The sequence below is a fragment of the Schistocerca gregaria genome, unplaced genomic scaffold (assembly GCF_023897955.1).
Source record: "Schistocerca gregaria isolate iqSchGreg1 unplaced genomic scaffold, iqSchGreg1.2 ptg000182l, whole genome shotgun sequence".
In the NCBI taxonomy this organism is placed as follows: domain Eukaryota; kingdom Metazoa; phylum Arthropoda; class Insecta; order Orthoptera; family Acrididae; genus Schistocerca; species Schistocerca gregaria.
Genome location: NW_026061732.1, coordinates 143,910 through 165,682, shown reverse-complemented (window position 1 = coordinate 165,682; position 21,773 = coordinate 143,910). Strand labels below are relative to the sequence as shown.

The 21,773-nt window shown below is 42.8% G+C and overlaps 4 protein-coding genes and 1 long non-coding RNA gene across 7 annotated transcripts; 2 read left to right on the top strand and 3 right to left on the bottom strand.

Annotated features, from left to right (window-relative positions):
- The first annotated feature begins 210 nt into the window (after window positions 1-210).
- LOC126304695 (uncharacterized) lies at window positions 211-5,967 on the top strand. Its single transcript, XM_049991868.1, has 6 exons — window positions 211-463; window positions 579-2,753; window positions 3,001-3,489; window positions 3,584-3,834; window positions 4,104-4,196; window positions 4,355-5,967. Exons 1-2 carry the CDS (start codon window positions 222-224, stop codon window positions 2,617-2,619), a joined length of 2,283 nt encoding a protein of 760 aa, XP_049847825.1. The 5' UTR covers window positions 211-221; the 3' UTR covers window positions 2,620-2,753; window positions 3,001-3,489; window positions 3,584-3,834; window positions 4,104-4,196; window positions 4,355-5,967.
- Window positions 5,968-6,059: 92 nt separating this feature from the next.
- LOC126304696 (cysteinylglycine-S-conjugate dipeptidase-like) lies at window positions 6,060-9,848 on the bottom strand. 2 transcript variants are annotated; one of them, XR_007553161.1, is made up of 6 exons: window positions 9,089-9,848; window positions 8,807-8,907; window positions 8,602-8,675; window positions 7,249-8,504; window positions 6,962-7,095; window positions 6,060-6,898 (listed from the first exon to the last, which is right to left on the bottom strand). XR_007553161.1 is itself a non-coding variant. In XM_049991869.1 (4 exons), the coding sequence occupies exons 1-4, from the start codon at window positions 9,186-9,188 to the stop codon at window positions 7,346-7,348; spliced, it is 1,434 nt and encodes a 477-aa protein (XP_049847826.1). In that variant the 5' UTR covers window positions 9,189-9,848; the 3' UTR covers window positions 7,145-7,345. The 2 variants fall into 2 exon arrangements, 1 of the variants encoding a protein (XP_049847826.1); XM_049991869.1 differs by lacking the exons at window positions 6,060-6,898; window positions 6,962-7,095 and having other exon boundaries at window positions 7,145-8,504.
- A 4,057-nt stretch (window positions 9,849-13,905) lies between these two features.
- Window positions 13,906-16,753, top strand: LOC126304694 (uncharacterized). Of its 2 annotated transcripts, XM_049991867.1 has the most exons (4): window positions 13,906-14,036; window positions 14,246-16,069; window positions 16,232-16,304; window positions 16,391-16,753. In XM_049991867.1, the coding sequence occupies exons 1-3, from the start codon at window positions 14,034-14,036 to the stop codon at window positions 16,250-16,252; spliced, it is 1,848 nt and encodes a 615-aa protein (XP_049847824.1). In that variant the 5' UTR covers window positions 13,906-14,033; the 3' UTR covers window positions 16,253-16,304; window positions 16,391-16,753. The 2 variants fall into 2 exon arrangements, with proteins under 2 accessions (XP_049847824.1, XP_049847823.1); XM_049991866.1 differs by having other exon boundaries at window positions 14,246-16,304.
- LOC126304693 (gamma-tubulin complex component 3 homolog) lies at window positions 16,298-18,262 on the bottom strand. The gene has a single exon (XM_049991865.1). It carries the CDS (start codon window positions 18,219-18,221, stop codon window positions 16,320-16,322), a length of 1,902 nt encoding a protein of 633 aa, XP_049847822.1. The 5' UTR covers window positions 18,222-18,262; the 3' UTR covers window positions 16,298-16,319.
- Window positions 18,263-19,628: 1,366 nt separating this feature from the next.
- Window positions 19,629-20,743, bottom strand: LOC126304692 (uncharacterized). The gene is made up of 3 exons (XR_007553160.1): window positions 20,726-20,743; window positions 20,293-20,330; window positions 19,629-20,210 (listed from the first exon to the last, which is right to left on the bottom strand). It is a non-coding gene; the product is annotated as an uncharacterized LOC126304692 (long non-coding RNA).
- Window positions 20,744-21,773: the final 1,030 nt, after the last annotated feature.

Here is a 21,773-nt window from a genome sequence, read left to right as displayed (position 1 = left end):
CTAAAAAATATTAACGTTCTTCGAAAAGAGTCTAACCAATTATACAACACACTAGCCGGTCGACACAACACCGAGGGCTTATCTTCGGTTAAAAAAATCAGAGTTTGCGTCTCTGCCTGCCCCGAGTTAATAGAAAAATCAGCTTTTTGACACCCAAAATCCAAAATTTGTACTTTTTTTCATATTCTCTTCGTTTCAGTAAGTACTTGTTTCAACATGTTATGGCCTATTCCATGAAGAAACAAGCCTCAAGCGAAACCCACATACTGGGTAATTCTGTACTCAGATTTTCTACGTTGGGCGCCGGAAATGAAGTCGGTCGATCTTGCTTTGTTTTGGAATATAAAAACAAAAGGCTCATGTTAGATTGCGGTGCGCACCCTGCCTACGAAAAACACGACGCGAGACCCTATTTTGAGCATTTAGGTGATATGTCAAAAATTGACACCGTCCTCATATCGCAGTTCGTTTCTACTTCCATAGCTTCTCCAATTTTTTGTTCAATTTGTTTTTGCCTCATTCCCCTCTAATTCGACGATCCTCAATCTTTTTGTTGGGTTTGTTTCGACGCTCTCCAGCTTCCACGTAGACCACGTTGGCTCGTTGCCCTACCTGATGCAACATACTGATTTCAACGGCCGGGTTTTCATGACACACCCCACCAAGGCTATTAGCAATATGATTTTGACGGATTCTATCAAGATCACACATGATGGCGTGTGGAACGAGTCGGATCTGCGCAGCACCATGAAGAAAGTCGAAACAATGCACTACCACCAGGAAATTTCCCACAAAGGTATGCGCTTTTGGTCGTACAACGCAGGCCACGTGCTCGGCGCAGCCATGTTCATGATTGAAGTTGGAGGAATAAAAATCCTCTACACCGGTGATTACTCGCGTCAAGAGGACAGGCACTTGAAAGAGGCCGAGCTTCCAGCGTTTTTTCCAGATATATTGATTGTCGAGTCTACCTACGGAATTCAAGATCAGGAGCCTCGTAAGGACCGTGAATTTAGACTGATGGATAAGATAGTCCGCACGATCAAGGGAGGGGGTCGAGTTCTTCTGCCTATATTTGCTCTCGGGCGAGCTCAAGAACTCCTATTAATCATCGATGAATTTTGGAAAGGGCATCCAGACCTTCAGAAGGTCCCCGTTTATTTTGCGACTTCTTTAGGTAAAAAGTGTATGACAGTTTATCAAACTTACGTGGATATGATGGTGGATTCTATTCAGAAAAGAATGGCGTCCGAAAACCCTTTTAATTTCCAATTCATTCGCGATCTTCGAAGCGTGGACGACCTAAATGACCGCCACCCCTGCATCGTTCTTTCTAGTCCGGGAATGCTTCAGTCTGGCCTGTCTCGCGATATATTCGACCGGTGGTGCACCGACGAACGCAACTCAGTGATCATGGCTGGTTATACGGTAGAAAACACGCTGGCTCACGAGATTCTGAAAGAGCCGCCGAACGTCATACTAAAGAATGGCAAAATTGTACCGCTCAAATTGGCTGTTCATTCGGTATCCTTTTCTGCTCACGTAGGCTATTCCCAAAATATGGAATTCATCGGCGCTCTCAATCCACCCCACATCATACTTGTTCACGGCGCTCGGGCCGAAATGAAGAACTTGCGGCTTAAAATCGAGGAAAAGTACAAAGGGCAAAATGTCAAAGTCTGGAGTCCGGAAAACAACACCACGATCGAGATACCCTTCCAAAAGGACATCAACTGTCGCGTGGTGGGCAGGATCGTGGAACGGCACTGCGATACCGACAGCGCAGAGTCGGAACAAATGGACGTCGACCAAAATAACGACAGTGCCGAACCGGACACTCAGTACAATTCAGATAATAATGAGAGAACAGAACCGTCAACAGCTATGGACACAGACGTTCCCACAGAAGATGCAGAAGGTCTGGACGTGGCAGAAAAGGATTCTAACATAGTATCGATCAACGGTGTCTTTATTCTCCAGGACTTTGACCAAATTTTGGTCGATCTTCGAGACCTTCATTACTTTTCGAACCTCACCACAACTGTCATATTGCAAACCATGAAGCTAGAATTGCATTCAGTCAAATTCAAAGATATCAAGCAGTACCTTTCGCAGATGTTCGATTTCGTCGAAGGACCCTTCAACTACGAAGACCATCCCGCTCTGTCCTGCGGATCCCTTTTAATCATTTCGACCGGGGACAACGAAGTAACCCTCAAGTGGAATTCCACCCTCAACGACGACATGATCGCAGACTCTATCATCGGGCTTCTAGCCCACATCCAAATCAATCCCAATGCTTTTATGGACCGCTCTGCCACCAACGATTTATCTGGCGCTCAACCTAGCCTCCCCCCCAACGATAAACAAGACGACCTATGTCGCATCGCTTCTTTCCTAGAAAACCATTTCTCGCACGTGGAGGTCGTTAAAGAAAACTTCGAAATTGTTGTTCAAGTCGACGAAAAAAAATCTGTTTTTAATTTCAGCTCGAACGTTATTTCCGGAAAGGATGAGGCACTGAACTTGAGACTAAACAGACTGATGACCAATATATTTTCTGCACTGTTTCCAAGTTCTAGACAAGAGCCAAAATTTACTGTAGTTACTGTTTTGTAGTTAAAGTGCGCTTCGTTCAAAAACAACATATTACACACGTCGAAGTAAACTAATGTCGACTTTCATCCCCGTCGTCAAACCGCCTAAACGCCACCCTCGCTGTTCCGCGTGAAAGCAGTATGTCAATACATAATGTAAGATCACACTAGTCTTAAACTGTCCCATCCTACCAATCACAGCAATTTAAAGCCACGCCCGTTTTACTCGGTCGCGACTACATTTCGGCTACAATTTTCTATATTCTATCTTCACCCCTAATCTGACGGCACTTGTTCAAACTTTTACTCGTTATCTCGCCCGAATTCGCTGCTCACTCCTCCGCGATACATTTCGGACCGCGCGATTTCGAAACCTCTTTCTCGCATTCGTGCCCCCAAAAAGTGTTTGCGACACGTCCCTGATCTCTCTAAGCAGTTGCAAGTCGAACGGTACTTCATCCCGAGCTTCGAGCGCGACCCGGCACCGCAACATTGAAAATACGACGGCCTTCCATAATCAACACTAGTCACACCCCTCATGCCACATAAGCCCACCTTTCTGAGCTCAAAATCTGTAGATAGACAAAGTGCTGTGGCGTTTTTTTTGACAGGAACAGCGCTTTTCTCCTAGCCTTTTTTTTTAGCTCGCATTCTTCTTCGAGGCTCTGAACTAGGTTTCTATCTAACGCACTTTTTCGAGGCACTCTTCTCGTCCAGAAGACCACTGGTCAGTGAGGTATTTTAATGAAAAAGCGACTGTAAATAAATCACTGTCAGAACTCCCACCACCCATCAAACAACAACCCCCGAGTAAAGCGCAAGATCGTGATTTGGCTCGTAATTGCTTGCTTACAAACAGCCCGCTAAACAATCTTTTAATTTTTATTGTATGGTGCGTTTACTCGAGTTCTATTTTAAGGTCTAAATAGTACGTTTCTTTACTGCCTTATTGTATTCGATTTTTTGACACTTTCTCAAACGCATAGACCTTGGTATACAACTATAATAGCGAACACCACCACCTAAAGAACAACCACCACATTGATACGACCTGTTTCTTATTCTATTCCATGTTTCAACCTTTTCTGTTCTGGGGAACGCTTGGCAACCTATTCACCAACAAGAGCTTGAGCATAGACACAATATTGTCGAAATCCGATTTTACTATTGAAGACCTTCTAGAGAATGAAGAAGTGTTTCAAGATGTGCAAAATGACAATCAGTCTTTAATCAAAGTGTATGTACTATTCTGTTATCGAAAATGATAGCGGGTCTCTCCTAACAGAAATTCGTCCACACTTTCTTCGAGTGTGTAAGCCAAATGCCGTACGGTTGTTCAGTATGGGTACACTCGTGCGCTCTGAAAGTGGCTGGTTTGATTTTCCGGTCTGCGACTACTTTTTGGGTGTAATAGAAAGCGGCCATAAATCCGGATGTCGCATTCTGTCTGCAAACCTTCGAAATGTGTACTAAGACCCCTATTGTCACACCCATACATCCGTTAAGACTCGTAAAACTTGAGAATTTGCGTGCACTGGTTTACTACGTGGTAAAAGACTGCGGTGAGGAAGAGGACTCCGATAGAGAGAAACAATTGAGGTTCGTAACACACAGCAAGCCTTCCATCACGCGTTACGTTATCTCCGGCAGGAGAGGTGCAGGCGCCCGCGCCACGTGGTGGTTGCCTGTTGATCCGTTTGCGCGCGGTTCGCGACTTGTCAAAGAATGATTGCTGACCAGCGTAAGTCGACCTTTAGGTTGAAAAAGATGGCAGCCGACCTGCTGTCAGCCGGAAACGCTAATATTACGACCAGCCTTTTCGAACAGCCTGAGTTGCTGAACGAGCTACTCAACAAATTTTGTTCTTACAATGAGCCTTCCTCGGAGTCTGGCACCATGGATATTGTTTCCAAAGTTCTCGCTTCACTTTTGGATGACTTAGGACTCAAGATGGTCAGACTAATTATGAAAATGCCAGATTTTTTCAACGTTATTTTGCTGCATCTCGAAGATGAGGGCATTATCGACCTTTTTTTGAAGGTTGTTTCCAATATCGACAGTGACCAAGAAGTGATAGAATGGGTGAAAAACTCTGGTATTTTGTCAAAACTCTCGGATTTGGTAGGATCGGACTCAGACTGTAGCGTGAGTGCCAACGCTGCTCGAGTGCTGTTGGAATTAACTGGGCTTCCAGAATTGAATTCTCTATTGAACTTAGAAACCATCTCGGCATTTTTTTCGAGCATTTTTACCTCTCTCAAGTGCTCGGCCTCAGAACGCAAAAAATCGCACGAAATAGCCTTCGTTATCTTGAACAGCATGCTTAAACGCGAAGCCGCCGAAAAGTTTACGCCAGCGGACGATGTACCGATTGATGACCTGCCTCCTATTTCCAGGTATTTTTTGCAACATTTGGGTCTATTAGAAGACTTTTTGAAGACTAGAACCCCTGACGAGGTCATAAACACAACTGTAGGGAAGATCGAAACGTTTGGCATTACTCGGCTTAAAGTCATGGAAATGATCCACACGTTGGTAAGTTTGAACTACGAAAGTATTCTCTTAGCCTTCATGAACGCAGGCATATTTAATTTATGCATGGATTTGTTTTTGTATTATAAATTCAATAATTTTCTTCATTCGATTGTCGTTTTGATCTTTCATGACGCATTGGCGCTTGTCTCGTGTAAAGATTTGCATTTCCACATTTTGAAGTCAGTCTGCATCCCTCAGCAGATTCTTCAAATAATCAACGATAACGAGACTCGGCAAGAGAATACAAAAGTGATCAGACCAGGCTACTTAGGGCACCTGTTGCAGATCGCCGAAGATGTTCACGACAGACTTACGCAAATGTCCGACAGCACTATCGAGTCGCGTCTCCCGGACCAAGTACAGTACATCCAGTCTATGAAAGAACACATAAATGACTACCGGTCCAAAAAAAGCGTCTTACTGAAGACCCAGCAGCTGCTGAAACGAAATTTCGAACTTCCTTTGAACGAGCACGAAAATTATATATTTACTTCAGACGAAGACTTGGTATCATTAAACGAGAGTCAAGATCAGGAAGTAGCGGACTATGGGACGTCGGAACACAGCCCGCCCACAGCCAGTTCGTCAGGCATTGAGAGAGAGGGGAAAGAGGCGGCGCACTCAAGAGAAACATCAGAGGAGCGAGAACCGCCGCATTCCCTCAGCGAGGAGCAAGCCCAGGGAATGACTGATTCGCCTTCCAAGGCGACGAAGCTTGAAAAAGAGTTGAGCGAAGTTCAAATCTCCTGTGAGCAGGAAGAACACACTCTGACTCAGTGATGCAATGCACAAATTGTGTGACAATAAAAACTTTGCATTAGCGTGGCGCCTTGAATTATCTAACACCGTGCGGGCAGAGTGATAGCGGGTACGCTCTCCGGGCCTCGAACTCATGTTTTTCGAACAGATGAGGTCGAAGTAATAACGTCTTGCGCGAACAATACGGGTATTGTTCGAACGCACACATGCGATACGTCGTATGCATGTGGCGCTCTCTGTTCTCCAAGGCTTCAGGGGTATTTTGACGTCCATCGTGAGCTTCTCTTCATATGCACATGTGTGCACCATCTATCTGCTCTAAGAGGAGAACGCCCGAACAAACAAGGCTTCGCTCTCTACAAACAAAAAAACATTGGCTTTACTTACGCTCGAATACAGATATAATCTTCGTGAGCCGCTCACTTTTAATCGACGTTGTGATGAAGGAGACGAATCCAAAGGGAGAGGGTGCGCATATTATGCGCTTTTGCACGCGTCAGGTCGCATATTCTCCGCGCTCCAGTTGCCCGACAGGCACATACGCGTCCATGTTGTCTTTGTACGAGAGGAATGCAGCGAGAACGTAGACGAGCGTCAAAATCCACTGCACTCCACTCATGGTGTACGCCATATACAGGGAAGCTCCTGGCTTCATGTCGTATTGTAATGCTTCCATGGAACCATATCTATAGACTAGCATACAGGCCGACAGGAGTATCGACATAATGACGAGGAATATGGTGACAGTGCACCGTTCAAACAGCGACTGCCGTTTTCTGAAATTTTGTATAAGAACAGACATGCAGTAGATGGCATAGAACATCATCATGAAAATAGAATGAAACAGCAGGCAGTAGAAGACCACGTTGGACATTCTAAAGTAAATTTTGCATGGTTCCCACCCAAAGCACTCATGGAAGTGGAAAACTCTTTTTTCAACAGAAGAGTAGAACAAAACGTAGTGTCTAAGACCGACAAAGACGAGATAAACTCCCTCCGTCCCTAAACTAAAGCTCTGTCAAACGTTCCTTTCGTTCGAGGTCTAAAAGGCTATCGGAGACGAGGCGTACATCTTAAGGGCTAGGCTGATTTCCAGCCAGTGGTTGTTGTTGATGATGTATAGCGTAAGTAGGCAACAAGCATTACCGAGTATAAATAGAAATGCGTGTAAATAGTGCCACAATTTTAGCGTCATTTAGTACACCTAGTCCGGGTAGTACAAAAATGTACATACATATATAAAATATCACGCATAAGTTCATACAAGTTTCGACTATATTAGTACTATTTCTATATCGGGTATATTATAGAGTGGAATTGAGGGTTCGGATGGACGGGGGCAGGACAGACATCATACCGCAGCTCAGTAATGGTTGGTTTCGGGGTGGGCGGAGGTAAGGGCAAGGGACAGTGGGTAAGGGGCAAGGAAGGACTGGTGCCGAATTGTATACTCTTTACTTTTTTTCTATTTGCGGATTTGCATGGTCATAAATAATTTGCGATATACAACATGTGAGTTTTTTGGCGTATTCGATGTCGAGGCGTTCGTTTGGTCCGTGCGCATTGCTGTCGGGCCCCAGGAGGCCGGTGACGCACAGCTGCGATTGTGGAAAGTGGTTTGCCAATAAATTGATGAGGGGAATGCTTCCGCCCTCGCCCATGTAGTCGCAGTGCTTACCGAAGTACTCCATAGAGGAGTTGTCGAAGCTCTGAGAGGCCCAAGGGCTCAGGGTCGCTGCGTTCCATCCGGCCCCCGACTTTTCGTAAACGAAGCTGACACGGGCGCCATAGGGGGGGTCTGCCTCGAGAACGCGCTTTAGAGCCTCTGCGGCGAGCGAGGCATCTGCTGTAGGCGGCACTCGAACGGAAAGCTGAAGGGAGGTATGAGAACGAAGAACGTTGCCCGATTCGCTCAAGCTGGGCAGGCCGTCGACACCTGTTATTGACAGTGTTGGCCTCCAGCAGCGGTTGAGCAGCAGCTCGGCATAGTTGGTACTGACTGGCCCACTGCCAGCAATAAAAGGAAATTCGTCTGCGATCGAACTTCCTAAGCTCTGCGCGCAGCGCTCAGCTTCTTTCACCCTATCGGGCGGAATTTCAACGTTCAGCTCTGGTATTTTCAGGACTCCTGTATCAGGGTCCTCGATGCGGTCGAGGAGCTGTCGAATTATGCGAAAAGAGGACGGTACAATTCCACTGGCGTGGCCGCTGTGGACACCCCTCTCAAGAATTTGAACCGTCAGAGTCCCAGAAACGAGTCCACGAAGCGACGTGGTCAACCACAACTGCTCGTAGTTCCCGCATCCAGAGTCTAGGCAAATAATGAAGTCTGGCTTCCCGATCTTCGAAGACAACTTTTCCATGTAGTAGGGCAAGTCTGGAGACCCGCTTTCTTCGCCGGACTCGATCATAATCAAACAGCGGGCGTGGTCCAAGTTTTGAACTTGCAAGTTTCGAATTGCGGCCACGCTAGAAAAAAGTGCGTAACCGTCGTCCGCGCACCCTCGTCCGTACAGGAGTCCGTCTCGGATCACGGGCCTGTAGGGGTGCAATCCGTCGTCCCACGGCAACAACGGGGGCTGCTTGTCCATGTGACCGTACAATAAAACAGTTCTGTCACGTCGCCCAAAGCGCGTCAGGGGACAAATTTTAGCAAAACAGAGAGCGACCTCGCGAGAGCTGCTCTGCCAACTCGCCAACACACGCGTACCGATCAGCGCACTTCTCAGAACTGGGCTCAATCTCCACCAAGATCAAGGGCGTTCGACCCTCCTCGCGGTACACCTAACAAGCCGGCAAGACGTAACGCGCGCGTTTGTCAGGACCCGCTCTGTTCAAAAAAAAAAAGAGACCCATACATCGTACACACGCGCCTAGGTGGTCTTCAGCGCTACAGCACCGTTTTTCGTATTTACCTCCATGTACATTCCGCGCAAGTTTTGCGACAGGATCCACCCCGTAAACAGCTCCACGACGTGATCTATGTAGCCGTTGGTTTCCCAGTTTTTGTCGTAGGCTGCGGGCGCGATTTTGCAACAAGTCGGTCAGGAAGGAACACATCGATGCATCTCGCGTACCTTCGAGACACTCTGTACCGTGCCCAATTCTCGGAAGATGCAGATGCCCTCTGTGCACGAGACACGGAGGACAACGCACCGGAACAATCCGTCTGAACGAAAACAAACTGCGCACCGTACCTGGGCTCACATTGTGAATAGACACATATTCCTTCAGAGCGGGAAGGATGCTGTCCTCCCACTCACCATTTATGAATTTTCTGGATATATGAGGATCCATCGCGCGTAGAATCAAAATGGTTAATCCAACCCACTTTTAGCCTATTTTCCTACACACGTATATTTTTTACCGAACACGCTTCCAACGTATATGGTGACTCGTATTACAAAGCTCATAGGTCGTGTGGTTCTCTGTCTTGAGCGCTTGCCACCGGCAAATGCGACCCCTCTCACATCCAGCAGAACTCTTGCCGTACCATCCCTAACTTCGTGTTTTGGATTGCCCATGTCCTTCCCTTTCCACTGCTTCAGACATTGGCGCCAACTTGACCGACGATGTCTTCCAGGGCATCTATCACGGCGAAAAAGTGCACACAGAAGATCTAACCGACGTCCTCGATCGTGCTTTATCCGCCTCGGTCAAAAAAGTCATCATTACTTCCGGCGATCTGTCCTCGTGTCACAAGGCCATCCGCATCATTCAAACATATGAAAAAATCGAAAAGTACTCTGGGATGTTAAGCACTACATGCGGCGTTCACCCAACCATGTGCCATAAATTCGAAACCGATCAGCGCTCCCCAGATGAATATCTGCGTTCGCTTTTGGATTTTGCCACCCAGAACCAAAAACACGTCATGGCCGTCGGAGAACTGGGTCTCGATTATGACCGTCTGCATTTTTGCAACAAGGAAACTCAACTTCGCTACTTCGAAGAGCAGTTCTTTCTAGCTGAAAAGACCAAACTTCCTTTGTTTCTTCACTCTCGAGCTGCCGAAGCAGATTTTTTGAATATCGTCAAAAAACATCGAAACCGCTTCTCCACCGGAGTGGTGCATTCCTTCACCGGATCACTAGAACACATGAACGACTGCGTGGGTTTGGGACTGTTCATCGGCGTCAACGGCTGCTCTTTAAAGACAAAGCAAAACCTACGCGTCGTGGAATCAATTCCCCTAGATAGACTCCTTCTAGAAACAGACGCACCTTGGTGCGGCATCCGCCCAACCCACGCAGGGTTCGCGCGTGCCCAAATAACGTCCTGGCCCACCAAAAAAAAAGAACGGTGGACAGCAGGTTGTTGTGTACAAGGCAGAAGCGAACCTTGCCATTTGGTCCCAGTGCTCGAAATCGTCGCTGCCATTCACGCCATAAGCACTCAACAGCTTGCAGAACAAGTATACAAAAATACCATGACCGTTTTTCCTAACCTCTGAGCACCACGGCGCCTGCATTACTTCCCTTCACCTCTTATAAAAACTACAGAAATTTTGGTTGTGACAGTGAGCAAAAATACATACATACACCTCAGCTCATATCCCTTCTCTTCACCACCTAGCACACCCTCCGTTGCACATATCCCTTGAAGTTTATTTAAATAGAGTGCCAAAAACATTTTATCCACTTTTTACCTACGAGAGTCGTTAAAACACACAGAATGTCTCTCATACCTATTATTCGCCTGAATCAAACCCTCGACGTTTCTCGCCGTCCTTCACTTTCTCACTTTTCGCTTTCCGCACCCGACGGCCCTCCAAAAATCTGTACTCGTAACCTCCCTCAGAACGGTCAGTCACTGAAATACCTAGGTCCGGCAAGACCTCGTTTCTGATGTGATCACACATGCGAAGCAACTCATCCATGCATTCTTTGCCCTGCCAAGCCTCGTTGTTCCGTCTTTCCAGCGCAAAACAACGAATTTTTGAGCGAAACTCTAACATCGTTTTTAAAATTTCTCCTTCGAACGTCTCTCCACTTGTCTGGTTGCTGACAAACAACTGGAGTCCAAACATGCCGAGCGTCTCTAAAACATAGCGATAGATGTGCCCGATAATCAACGTGCAGCAATCTTTTCTCTTGACATAATTATTAGCTTCGTTGACCAAGCCGAGTAAGACTTTGACAACTTTTGCCGTGTCAAAGTTATCGCACAAGTGAGCCCTTACCCTTGACTTCGACCTTTCTAAGCTATTGAACAACTCTTTTTCAGTCTCTTGCCACGTCTTCGGGCGGCTATGTAAAGTTCTTTGAACCTCGAGCATGTAGGCGAAAAATTCCTTGAACTTCGAAATTTGTTGTCTTGCCTCGAGTATGTGGTTCTCGCTGTACTCTGTATGACTGCGATATCCAGTGTTAAGACAAAACATTCGAAATTCATCGGCCGTGCCGAATTCTTCTAAAAACTCCCTAATCGTAATGAAGTTTTTTTCAGATTTGCTCATCTTTCGCCCTTGGATGTGCAAATGACCAGAGTGCAAAAAATATCTCACCCACTCGGTATGATCCTTTGAGCAGCGCCCCTGATGAGCCCTTGCCTGAGCAATTTCATTGTTGTGGTGAGGAAACATGAGATCGATACCCCCCCAATGGACGTCAAAACGAGACCCCAAATAGTGATGGGACATAGCAGAGCATTCTATATGCCACCCCGGTCTCCCCTCTGGGCACCAAGGAGACGACCAGAATGGCAGCTGATCCCTATTCCATTGTTTGTTTATATCCGCGCCCGATCCTTTCCACAGCGCAAAATCTGACCTGCTTCTCTTAGATTTGTCAGCTTCGCCCTGACCCGCAAAATCTAGGCAACCCCGCACTGATCTAAATCTATAATACTTTTCCTCGCCAAAATTGCCAATGCTGAAATAGACAGACCCATCTTCTGCCGTATATGCATACCCGTTTTGAAGGATCCGCTCAATGTACGAAATTATATGTGAAATATGTTCTGTGACTCGACAACAAACCGTTGGGGGACGCACGTTGAGCTTCTTCATATCTTGAAAAAATTCATCTTCAAAGCGACGGGCAAGCCGTACCGCGGGTTGATTGGTTTCCTCAGCTCTTCTTATAATTTTGTCGTCCACATCTGTCATTCCCATTACATGAATCACATTGTATCCAAAGCCATAGCTTAAAATACGCTGTATAATGTCAAGACAGACGTAGTTTCTAGCGTGCCCAATGTGTGAATGATCATATACAGTGGGACCGCACGAGTACCAGGATATGATCTTGTTTGATGAGCTGTCAAAGAATGGCTCTTTCTTACCTGTAAGTGAATTAAAAACACACAACACGTTGTCCTCTGGAGGCGTCGAGCAGCTTTCAGCTATAGAAGACAAAAAGCCACTGTGAACTCGTGAACCTGGCTCAGACCCAAAATTCAAATTAAAATCGGTCGCCTTTGTTAAGGAAATGCGTGAATGATGGTCTCCGGTAGTATAAAAAGCTTTTTTGTCATTCCAGTAAAAAACTATCCCAGGGACCAAGTCACTCCAATTACCAAGAACACACGCGCTTCTGGGTGTAGCCCGCTGAGGCTGCCTTTTAAACACCGTACGCTTAGAACGCCTACGGATGCTGTATTGGGAAGACCAACAAACCTTTTTTTGATTGAGACCGAAATTCAAAAGCATGTTGTAAAAGTTTTTTAGAGAGCCTTGGCGACCACAGATAAAGTAATTCGACAGCAGGGATTCGTCCTATAGAAATGTGCGTAGTACTTAGAAGCGCTACAAAATGTATGGCTTCGGTCTACTCACTTGATTATTTTTGATGAGTATATGCACACAACAAATATATGTCTTTTTAGCTTTCCTTACGTCTTCTCTATATATCATGTTAATTAGGCGATTAAGACATTTGCCGGTGTATATTCAATCAAGCTTACCCGAAGCTCAGTGAATAAAGCTGTCCAGTGAATCTTTACTCTCAACAGAGGCTTAGACCATAAACTAAGCCAAAGTGATCATAAATTCGCCCATAACATTTTTTTAAAAAAACTATTTAAGATTAGCATGTTCTATTTTTTTGTAAGAATTCTAAATCAAGGGTTTGATTCTGGTGAGATCCCTTTATGGTTTTCTATAAATCTTCCTGTGTTTATTATAAAATCCAGCGAACATAAAAATTTTTTAAAAGATTCCAGCGTTTCTATTTTTCTGATAAATCTTCTTTTAAACTGGCTACCACAGTGATTGATTACATATACAATCACGCTAGCATATTTCAAAGTTTCTGTAGTCTTTTTCTGGAGATATCCAATCTTTTGTCGCTCTGCCTTCAATGGACACCGATAATCAAGACGAAGCTTCCCGGCAAGCTTCTCTGCCGTTTGAACACAAGATTTGGGTTCATCCTGAAGAAACGAAAAAAACAATCGAGGACGAATTGGATGACATGTTTTGTGCTCCCTGCCTTAGTAAAATGAAACAGGGTTCCTGCGGAAGTTATATGGAAAAATACCTGAGATGTGTTTATACCGCATATAAGTTACATGGTGATTTTTCAAAGTGCTCCCAGATCAATCAAGATATGTATTCATGTTGGCTATCTCATTCAAAAGAATATGCTCGTGAACTCAAAAAATTGAATGTATTTAACAATACCTCCCAGCCTGACGTAGTCTAAACTGCTAGATCTAGCATGCTATTTCTTGTAAAAAAAGCCAAGTACTTGACACAAAATCTCTCAAGATAACTTATCTGCTGTCAATTTTGCAGAATGCCTGAACCATTATACTGTTACAAAGTTATACCTGACTCTCTATAAATGCTTGTATAGATAAGTCGTTATGCGCAATAATATTTTCTTGGAAATATTAATTTTTCATAGTGTTATAGCCGTTATTTTTAGCGGATATGTGAGTGTTTCTAATAATATCTGGATATCTGATCTATCGCTTTTACACTCCTATATTTAACTAAAATTTGTATTACGTGTGCTTACAATCCCTGGTTCTTGTATTCCAAGGCTTGCAAAATATAATTTATTCAATCTATTCTAGACCGCTCAACTGATACCAACAACATTGTTGATATCACCGAAATGTATCATTAACTTTGATTCAAGTAAAACCAATTTCTTAGTCCGCAAGTTGTAGATAACGCTAAATTTTGTAAAGCATATGGTACAATATAAAATTACTTTGTCTCTAAATTCCGTTATTCTGAGTATAGAGGTATTAATTCGGTACACTTGACAGTTTCTGTTATCAGTTCAAGTTTGTTTTATAAAAATTAACTAGTTGTTAATATTAAGGATATTGTTATTAAAAAACTGTGTTATGTTGTTCCACAAAATTGTTCATTTAAATTGTCAAACTTATTAGTGATTCAGTATCTTTTCAACAGTAGGGAAGATGCTATTATGACAAAGAACATAGTTTCTTCTATGAATACTTCTAGAACTTATTTGAATTATCTAAACCCTACGTCTACAACTCATTTAAATGCAAGCGTCATTAATCCAGATAACGAACTTCTATATACCTCAACAAACCTTAATACGAATCACCAAAAAACCTGCCATCTTCAAGAACCAGATTCAGATATTATTAATGCATCCATACTTAATATGCTTGCTTCAGCAAGTCCCAGTTTGAAAAATAATCTCGTTTCCTTGTTATTACAACATAACCCTGGAGTTGAACAACAACTATTGCACAGTTCTGATCTCCATCTTCCGCTAGCAAAACACACATATCCTCAATCGCTTGATAATGCTTCTGAAGATTCATCTGTATTATACGGCACTTCCTTTCCTCGTAGTATGTGGCAATACGAAAATCATTTAAGACTGAATTCTTCTTTTAACGAAAAAGATGACAAGCTTGACATTAACACGTCAAACATGCACAATAATTCATCTAAAAAAGACGAATTAATGTTAACCACCTCGATGAAATACAGATCTAAAACCATTTCCCAATTGCTAGAAGAAAGAAGAAAAATTTTTATTGGGTATGATCACGAACGTCGCATCAATGTACGTTGTATTGAAACGTACGGATTTGCCATCATGACAACCGCAAGAAGTACATTCGAAAGATCATATTTCGAGATTTTGCCTATTATCGAAGATATCACAAATTCAATGTATGGTGTATTGAAACACGAAATTCGAGGGTTCCCTTCTAGATTCGGTGGCATAGAGAAAATTGAGAGAGGCCGAATTCATTATTTTATCCAGTGCTGGGATAAAAGTGTATCTGTAATTCGCATATTTGACAGGTTAATGGTTGATTCTAGAATGCCCAGAATTCGTTGGACTGACAGAATATACCCGGTCGAGACAGCAGCCTTAGCCGGCGAGGATTTTATGAATACCGTTACAGCTTTAGCAGACCGTGAATTAGATAATTGGACAAGTAATGGCAATGACTTTCCTAATCATAGACACGAACTTATTCCCAAAATGAAAATAGGGATTGTCATAGAGTCGCACCTGGCACCAGAATTTACTCAAGATGTAGGGCGGGCATTAAAAATGGCCAAAAGAACAACTGAGTTTTTTGATAGACATCCTCAAGGTTGCGATAGACTAGTCGTAGCTTGCTTTTTTAACGAAGTATTTTTGCTGTCGATGATTAAGCCGCTCAACAAGAACAATCTTAACAATTTCAGGGTTATGGAGATGGCACAGTGGACAAATTCACATATGAAGGCAATGAATAGAGGAGAAACTTTCGGACCAAAATTTTGTTCAGAATCATCGTTACTTTACAATAGTGACCAGTATTATTGCATGTCCCCTGAAATTAACACCTTCTACGGTAATTCATGTAAAGAAGTGTATTTCGAAGAACGATCCTACAGAGAGAATGGTAGGTTAGATAAGCTATGGCGCGATACCACGCCCTTAGCTAGTAATAGTAATTCATGTATACTACATGATTCGGCATCGTTTTGTCAGCACCCAACCTCTCAAACCACACTTCGTCCGAACGCGAAAAAACAAGATTTTTGTAACGAGAAGTCAGATAGTCTTTATGTCAATGATGAGCAATTGTTACCTAAAGAAACGTCAAAATTTTCACCAGAAGGTCTTTTATTAAATTATTTAAAAACTAATTTAGAAGAGCAAGATGGCGCAAAAAACATTAACAGAGAATATCAAATAGCTTCCAAAAAAAGAAGATTGAGCGAAGATGCTATAACTAAGGTAAGTTTTTCTGATCCTACATTATCTGCTTGAATGCACATGGATAGGGCAGCACGCTGCTAAAAGATTTTACTGAGCTATGAATGAAAATGTATAACGGAGATGAGTGTTATCTATGCTAGGTTTGAGTATAGCTGAGTAAACATTATTCGCTGAAAGTAGTGTAGGGATGGTTTAAGCTGAATCGTATCCAAGAGACAATAATCGTTTTAATCACATTGTCAACTATGCATAGGTACGCATAGTAATGTTATGGATTTTTTGGAGTCTCAGCAGTTGCTGAATTTATTTTTGCATTTAATGGACTGTCACCTTTTATAGCATCGAGCATGGAATTTGATATCGTGGTAGAACAAACAGTTGGACTTATTGTGGATGCGAACTGATTTCGACGACTTTCAAGTGTATAATATGAATTGTAGTTTATACGTTGAAACAAGTATCTTAGATGAGCGTTGTTCCCTTTTTTTACTTCGTAGCTTAAAGTGGTTAGGAATTGACGAAACACTTGCTTGTATTTATCAATAGCCGTATTCAATTCGACAGTTAAAATTTTTTCCAAGTGCTCTTTAAAATCTTGAATAACAGCTTCATCTTCCCCTGTGACTCCCCATTTGTACCTGTCAGTATGTTCCAAATTTTCTCGGAACTCTGGATTACTAAAAGAAGCAATTTCGCATGAAACCGAATAGAGCATTTCACACTGATGGCAAAACTCTCTTATGACGTCTGAGATTTCTAAGATCATAGAAGAGAGAGTTTTTTGAGTCTTATTAGCGTCTTTTGAGTCTGTATTTTTAGGATGAGAGACAGATGTATAATCAAAGAAGATTGCTTTTACAATAGTGGAAATGTAGAAATTGTAGGAGTTTACGATTTCATCTAAAGAGAGGCTGGAATAAACTTTTTGCTGCAGTGTTTGCCAAGAACTTTCTAAAACCTCACACATGAAATAGTACTGTATGTTGTTAGAAAAGCATACCATTTCGTGTCGTGTCATGTGACAGAGGTGAAGCAAGCCAGAAATTTCTGGCACGATGGTCAGAAGTTGTTTAGAACAGTTGGTCAGAACTCTCCAGGTGTTTACCAAAATGTGTTCGGTTCGTTTGAGTCTCCACAAAAAGCGGAACACAAGTCTATACTGCTGGAGAAGTGACTTGTTTCCTATGACAGCACTGATAGGAGATGATAGTTTGTAGAAAAGTTCAACAGTGTCCCAGCCATCCTTTGGGTTGTAGTAAGATGAGGAGGGACGTTCTGGCGCTAAGTTTTTGTTTGTACGAATGAGTATGTCACAGCATTCTTGTAGGTAGGCAGGCCAAGAAGATGCTGAAGAGGTTTTAAAGGCAGCATCGACAGCAGGCAAAAAATTATGTCGGTATTGTCTGCCGGGAGGTAGATTAAGTTCGTGGGCTAAAGAGTCGGTGAGGGTTTGGACTAGGTCACCTTGTCCCAAAAACACATATCCTCGAATTGCTTCCATGTGTTCCATTAGGTGAAATTTGTCGAGCATGAGTGATACTAACCGATCATTGACAAGCTTGTATAGCCGATCGATAGGTTGCAGGAGCTGATCGATATGGATGGCTCGACAATTTGAGTCGGATTGCAAAAATTTGGCCATAGAGGTGTTGATCCATGTTACGTCCCCACAGCATTGCCTCATGAAATTGACTCCTTTTCCAATGCTCAAGATTTCTAGCGCAATCTTCTGACAAATGAAGGGTGGAATGCGTGCATGAACAAGCAGGTATTGCTTGTCCCAGTCCCAGTCGTGAGGATCATCTGGCTTCAATGACTCAATGTCGCCTTTTCCTAAAGTGCGCATTAGAGTAGTCAGATCATTTTTGATAATGAAAAATTCGTTGAAGGGATCATTCAAAATGCCCTGATACATCCAGTTTTGAATCATTGTCAAGACTGGCCTAGAAGTAAATATTTCGAGGATTTTTCTGAGCGACTGAGGGTAGGATGCCCCATGAGAACGCATTTGCCTCAGTTGGGTCAGGCGAGCAGTAGTTTCTTCTAAAAAAACATCACCGATATCGTCACCGTCCGGGAAAGATGCAAGTTTACTCTCAATAACGGCAGCTAGCCATTTCAAGCGTCGAAAAGGTTCGGCCGTCCACAAGGCCAGTTTCACCAAGTTCATTTCGGAATTGGTCCCTGAGGATTTTTTTTCATCCTCTACTTGTGCTTGTAGAACTGCTATCATCTTGTGATATTGGAGTAGCTCTTCAGAGATGCCTTCGCGAAAAGACTGCTCGATCAGTCCAAATTTTATTGCTTCGTCTGGTATGCTTTGGGTACGTTTCAAATACTTCTGAATCCTCCGAAATAGCCACCCCATCTCGGACAACCGAGTCAACAATATGTACTGAGACGGAGACACGCGACAGGCGGTGGATAACTCGTAGCGATCGTTGTCAAAGTTATATTTGATGTATTCGCCATCGATACCCTGAAAGACAAAAATGAGTTCATGAATAAGTTGTTGCTCTGATGTCCAAGGTAGTATCGACCGGCTTTTATTTGGAGCAGAGGTTTTCTTCTTCGAAGATGAAGGAGACGCCGGAGACCTGAGAAGATGGTCTGGTTGAATATCTGGTTCTAATAGAGTTGAGGTGCAAAAACTGCTTAAAAAGTTGGTACTGCTCAATCTAGAAGAGCTCAGTCTAAGTGTTCGAATGCGGTACAGCAAGTAAAGTAAACTCTCATGTAAATCTGTCTGAAACGGTAGACTTGAGGAGTTGTCTTCAAACGAATCATCCCGTTGAACCAGTAGTTGGATTGGAAAATCTTTGAACCGATTGCAAAAATGTTCTAATCTTCTTATATCGACCATCGATCCTGATTAATACACGCATAAACAAGCCGGTACGTCAATTCATACCTACGAATGAATTTAACTCAGAGCCAAAGACACAAACAGCATTTAAAACGTGTATTTAAAAGGCGTACGATGCGTTTTCATCAAATTCATAATGGTAAATTTCCCTTGTATGCTAATGGGCGAAATACGAGACCCAAGCAATCGAAGTATATATTGAATCATATTTTTAGCGCGCGGAGATGCGGGTAGCATGTGGGCAACCAACTCGAAAACGAGTTCGGTGATAAACTTTACATGAGAAACTTGACGAAAGTTGGATTTTGATGCATTGAATGCAGAGTCACAATTATCACTATACGCCTTCAACTCCATCGTGCATCACTCTTAAAAAGCATTTCATAACACAGTTGGATTATAGGCAGTAGAAAGTACGTCTGAATTATCTAGACTATATTTTTTATAAGAGAGCTACTCACACGAAAACTGATCCTTTTTCAAAAAAAAAAAGCCCTTATCCAGCTCTATTTTATTTTGTATTGCTACCACCATCCTGAAAGATCAATTTAGAGCATCAGCTAAGCTAGATATCTCTTAGACCTATTTTAGGTCTAGTGTTTCCCCTAAATTTTCATTGGTCTTGTCTTCATAAGAAATTTTGAGTGAGGGCAAAGACACCCTCCTAACGACGCAGACAGCAGACAGCACAGAATAAAAAACTATCATATCTTAAGGGTACAAACTACGTTTATGAAAAATGTAAATTTATTTTCAGCTGAATGACAGATAAGTTTCCTAGTAAACATCGGTTCAGCTTTGAGTACCAGCTCGAAATCTATTTTCGGTTTGAAGAATGTTGATAAAATTATTCTATGTTTTCGACTACGACGGGTGCTTGAGCTTCGACCTCAGTGTCTGTAAACTTTGTACCTTTGTTCTTGAGTGCTCTTCGCTTAGCCTTTCCGAGGCGATTGATAAGTGCTTCTCTGTCCTTATCTGTTTTGATCTTGGTAATCATGACGTTGGAAGGATGAATGCCAATACTTACAACTTGTCCACTAGCCTTTTTTCGAACAATTCTATCGATAAAAATAACATATTTCTTGCGGTACACTCGAGTAACCTTACCTTCGTGGCCCTTATGCGACCCAGTGCGAACCAAAACCTCATCATCTTTATGAATAGGAAGAGATCTAATTCCAAACTTGTTACGCAGTTCTCTTGAAAGAATAGAGCTCATCCTAATTCGGCGAATGTGAGGGGGTGATTTAAAATACGCCTTGCGCTGCTTGCGGCGAGATGAAGTAACGCCTGGGATCAATAGTAAAATTAGTCTGAGTGTATAACATAGCTTTTTCGAAAAATAGGTTTTGCCACGCTCAATCTCTCGTACGTTTGTTAAACTTCATTTTGGCTAACACAAGGTATACTCTAATAGATGGATGAAAAAAGAGTTAGATTCAAAGATCTCAATTGCAACCGCAGAGCGATAGCGTGCTCACTATAATAATAAATAAATCTATTTTGTCTCTCTGAATCCCGGATTGATTTCGCCCCTTCGCGACTCTCTCTTTCCATATCGAGCTCAGTATCACATCGGTACATACTGTGACACTTTAACAAATCAACAGTAAGGCCTGGCTACTATGGCTACATTGATTTCTGTATGCAGCAAGCTGATACGGATCAAGATAGAAGAGATGTATACACACTACACATTAAAGATCTGAAGCTGAGAGCTGTCGAGTCATTGATTTTATCCTACTTCCCTATCTCTTCGAATCCAGGCCACTACATTGGGATAGACTAGAAGTATCAATACGTACAAATCTCCAAGGTATACTGAAGAATGGCGATGTTTTTTCCCATTGTTTTGAAACAACAAAAAAAAAAAGTAAAATCGATTCGACGCTCAATCCTAATTACTTGCCTACCGCAAACCCCCCAATTTAAAGCTTCTAATTAGTCAGAGTGAAAACCTGTCAATTACTGTCTTTTCGCTCATCATTATGTTGCCAATACATCGTACTAAAGAATAGAATAAATTTCTACGCCTGGCAAAAGCCAACAATAAATGACACGGTAGAAGGCCTGAACAAGGCATCCTAGCTTTCACGCCAATCCAAATTCGGACCCCCCTTTAGCATCTTAGACACACACTAATCCTTTCACGAAAAGGAAGGCTGCTCATGTCACTTCTACGATTCAGTATGCTTTATATATTTTCACGTGTTTTGGCAAAACAGATACTACAAGTTCGCATTCAAAGCCCTATTATCAAGCCTCATATACACACTCCAATAGGATCATAAAATTCCTACCTGCCTTATCCCTCTCCTATGCTGAATCTACCTTCAACCGCCCTGATTCTTACCTCAGATGTGCGCTAAAAGAGCATCTATCATAATCGCAGCTAGGAAATAACAGGGAATGATAAATAAGCGAAATACGCGGCAGAAGAAATACTTGATATAACAACTATGACCGACGTTTTTCAGTATCTTCCAACAAAGCCGGAACACTCTTGATTTGAATTTCTACAAAAATTTTTGTATCAAATACAAACCCGTGAAAGCACAGGCACAAAACTCTGGTAACAATATACCCATGCAATATTCACATATCGTCTGTTTAGCATGCAATGCTTGCTACGACAAACAACTATGGAAATGATCCCACAGCACTACTCTCTTATTTGATTTTTTATAAACAAAGTAGTAACGGCTTTTACCTGCACATTCGCCTCATTGTGGGCATCTTTTTCGCTTTAATCACACAAAGAGTTCAATCCATAAACCACGTTCTTGACATACAAAATTGACACAACTATTTGCAAAATTTTACGGTACTCTCTGGTTTTTCATAACCCTCTTA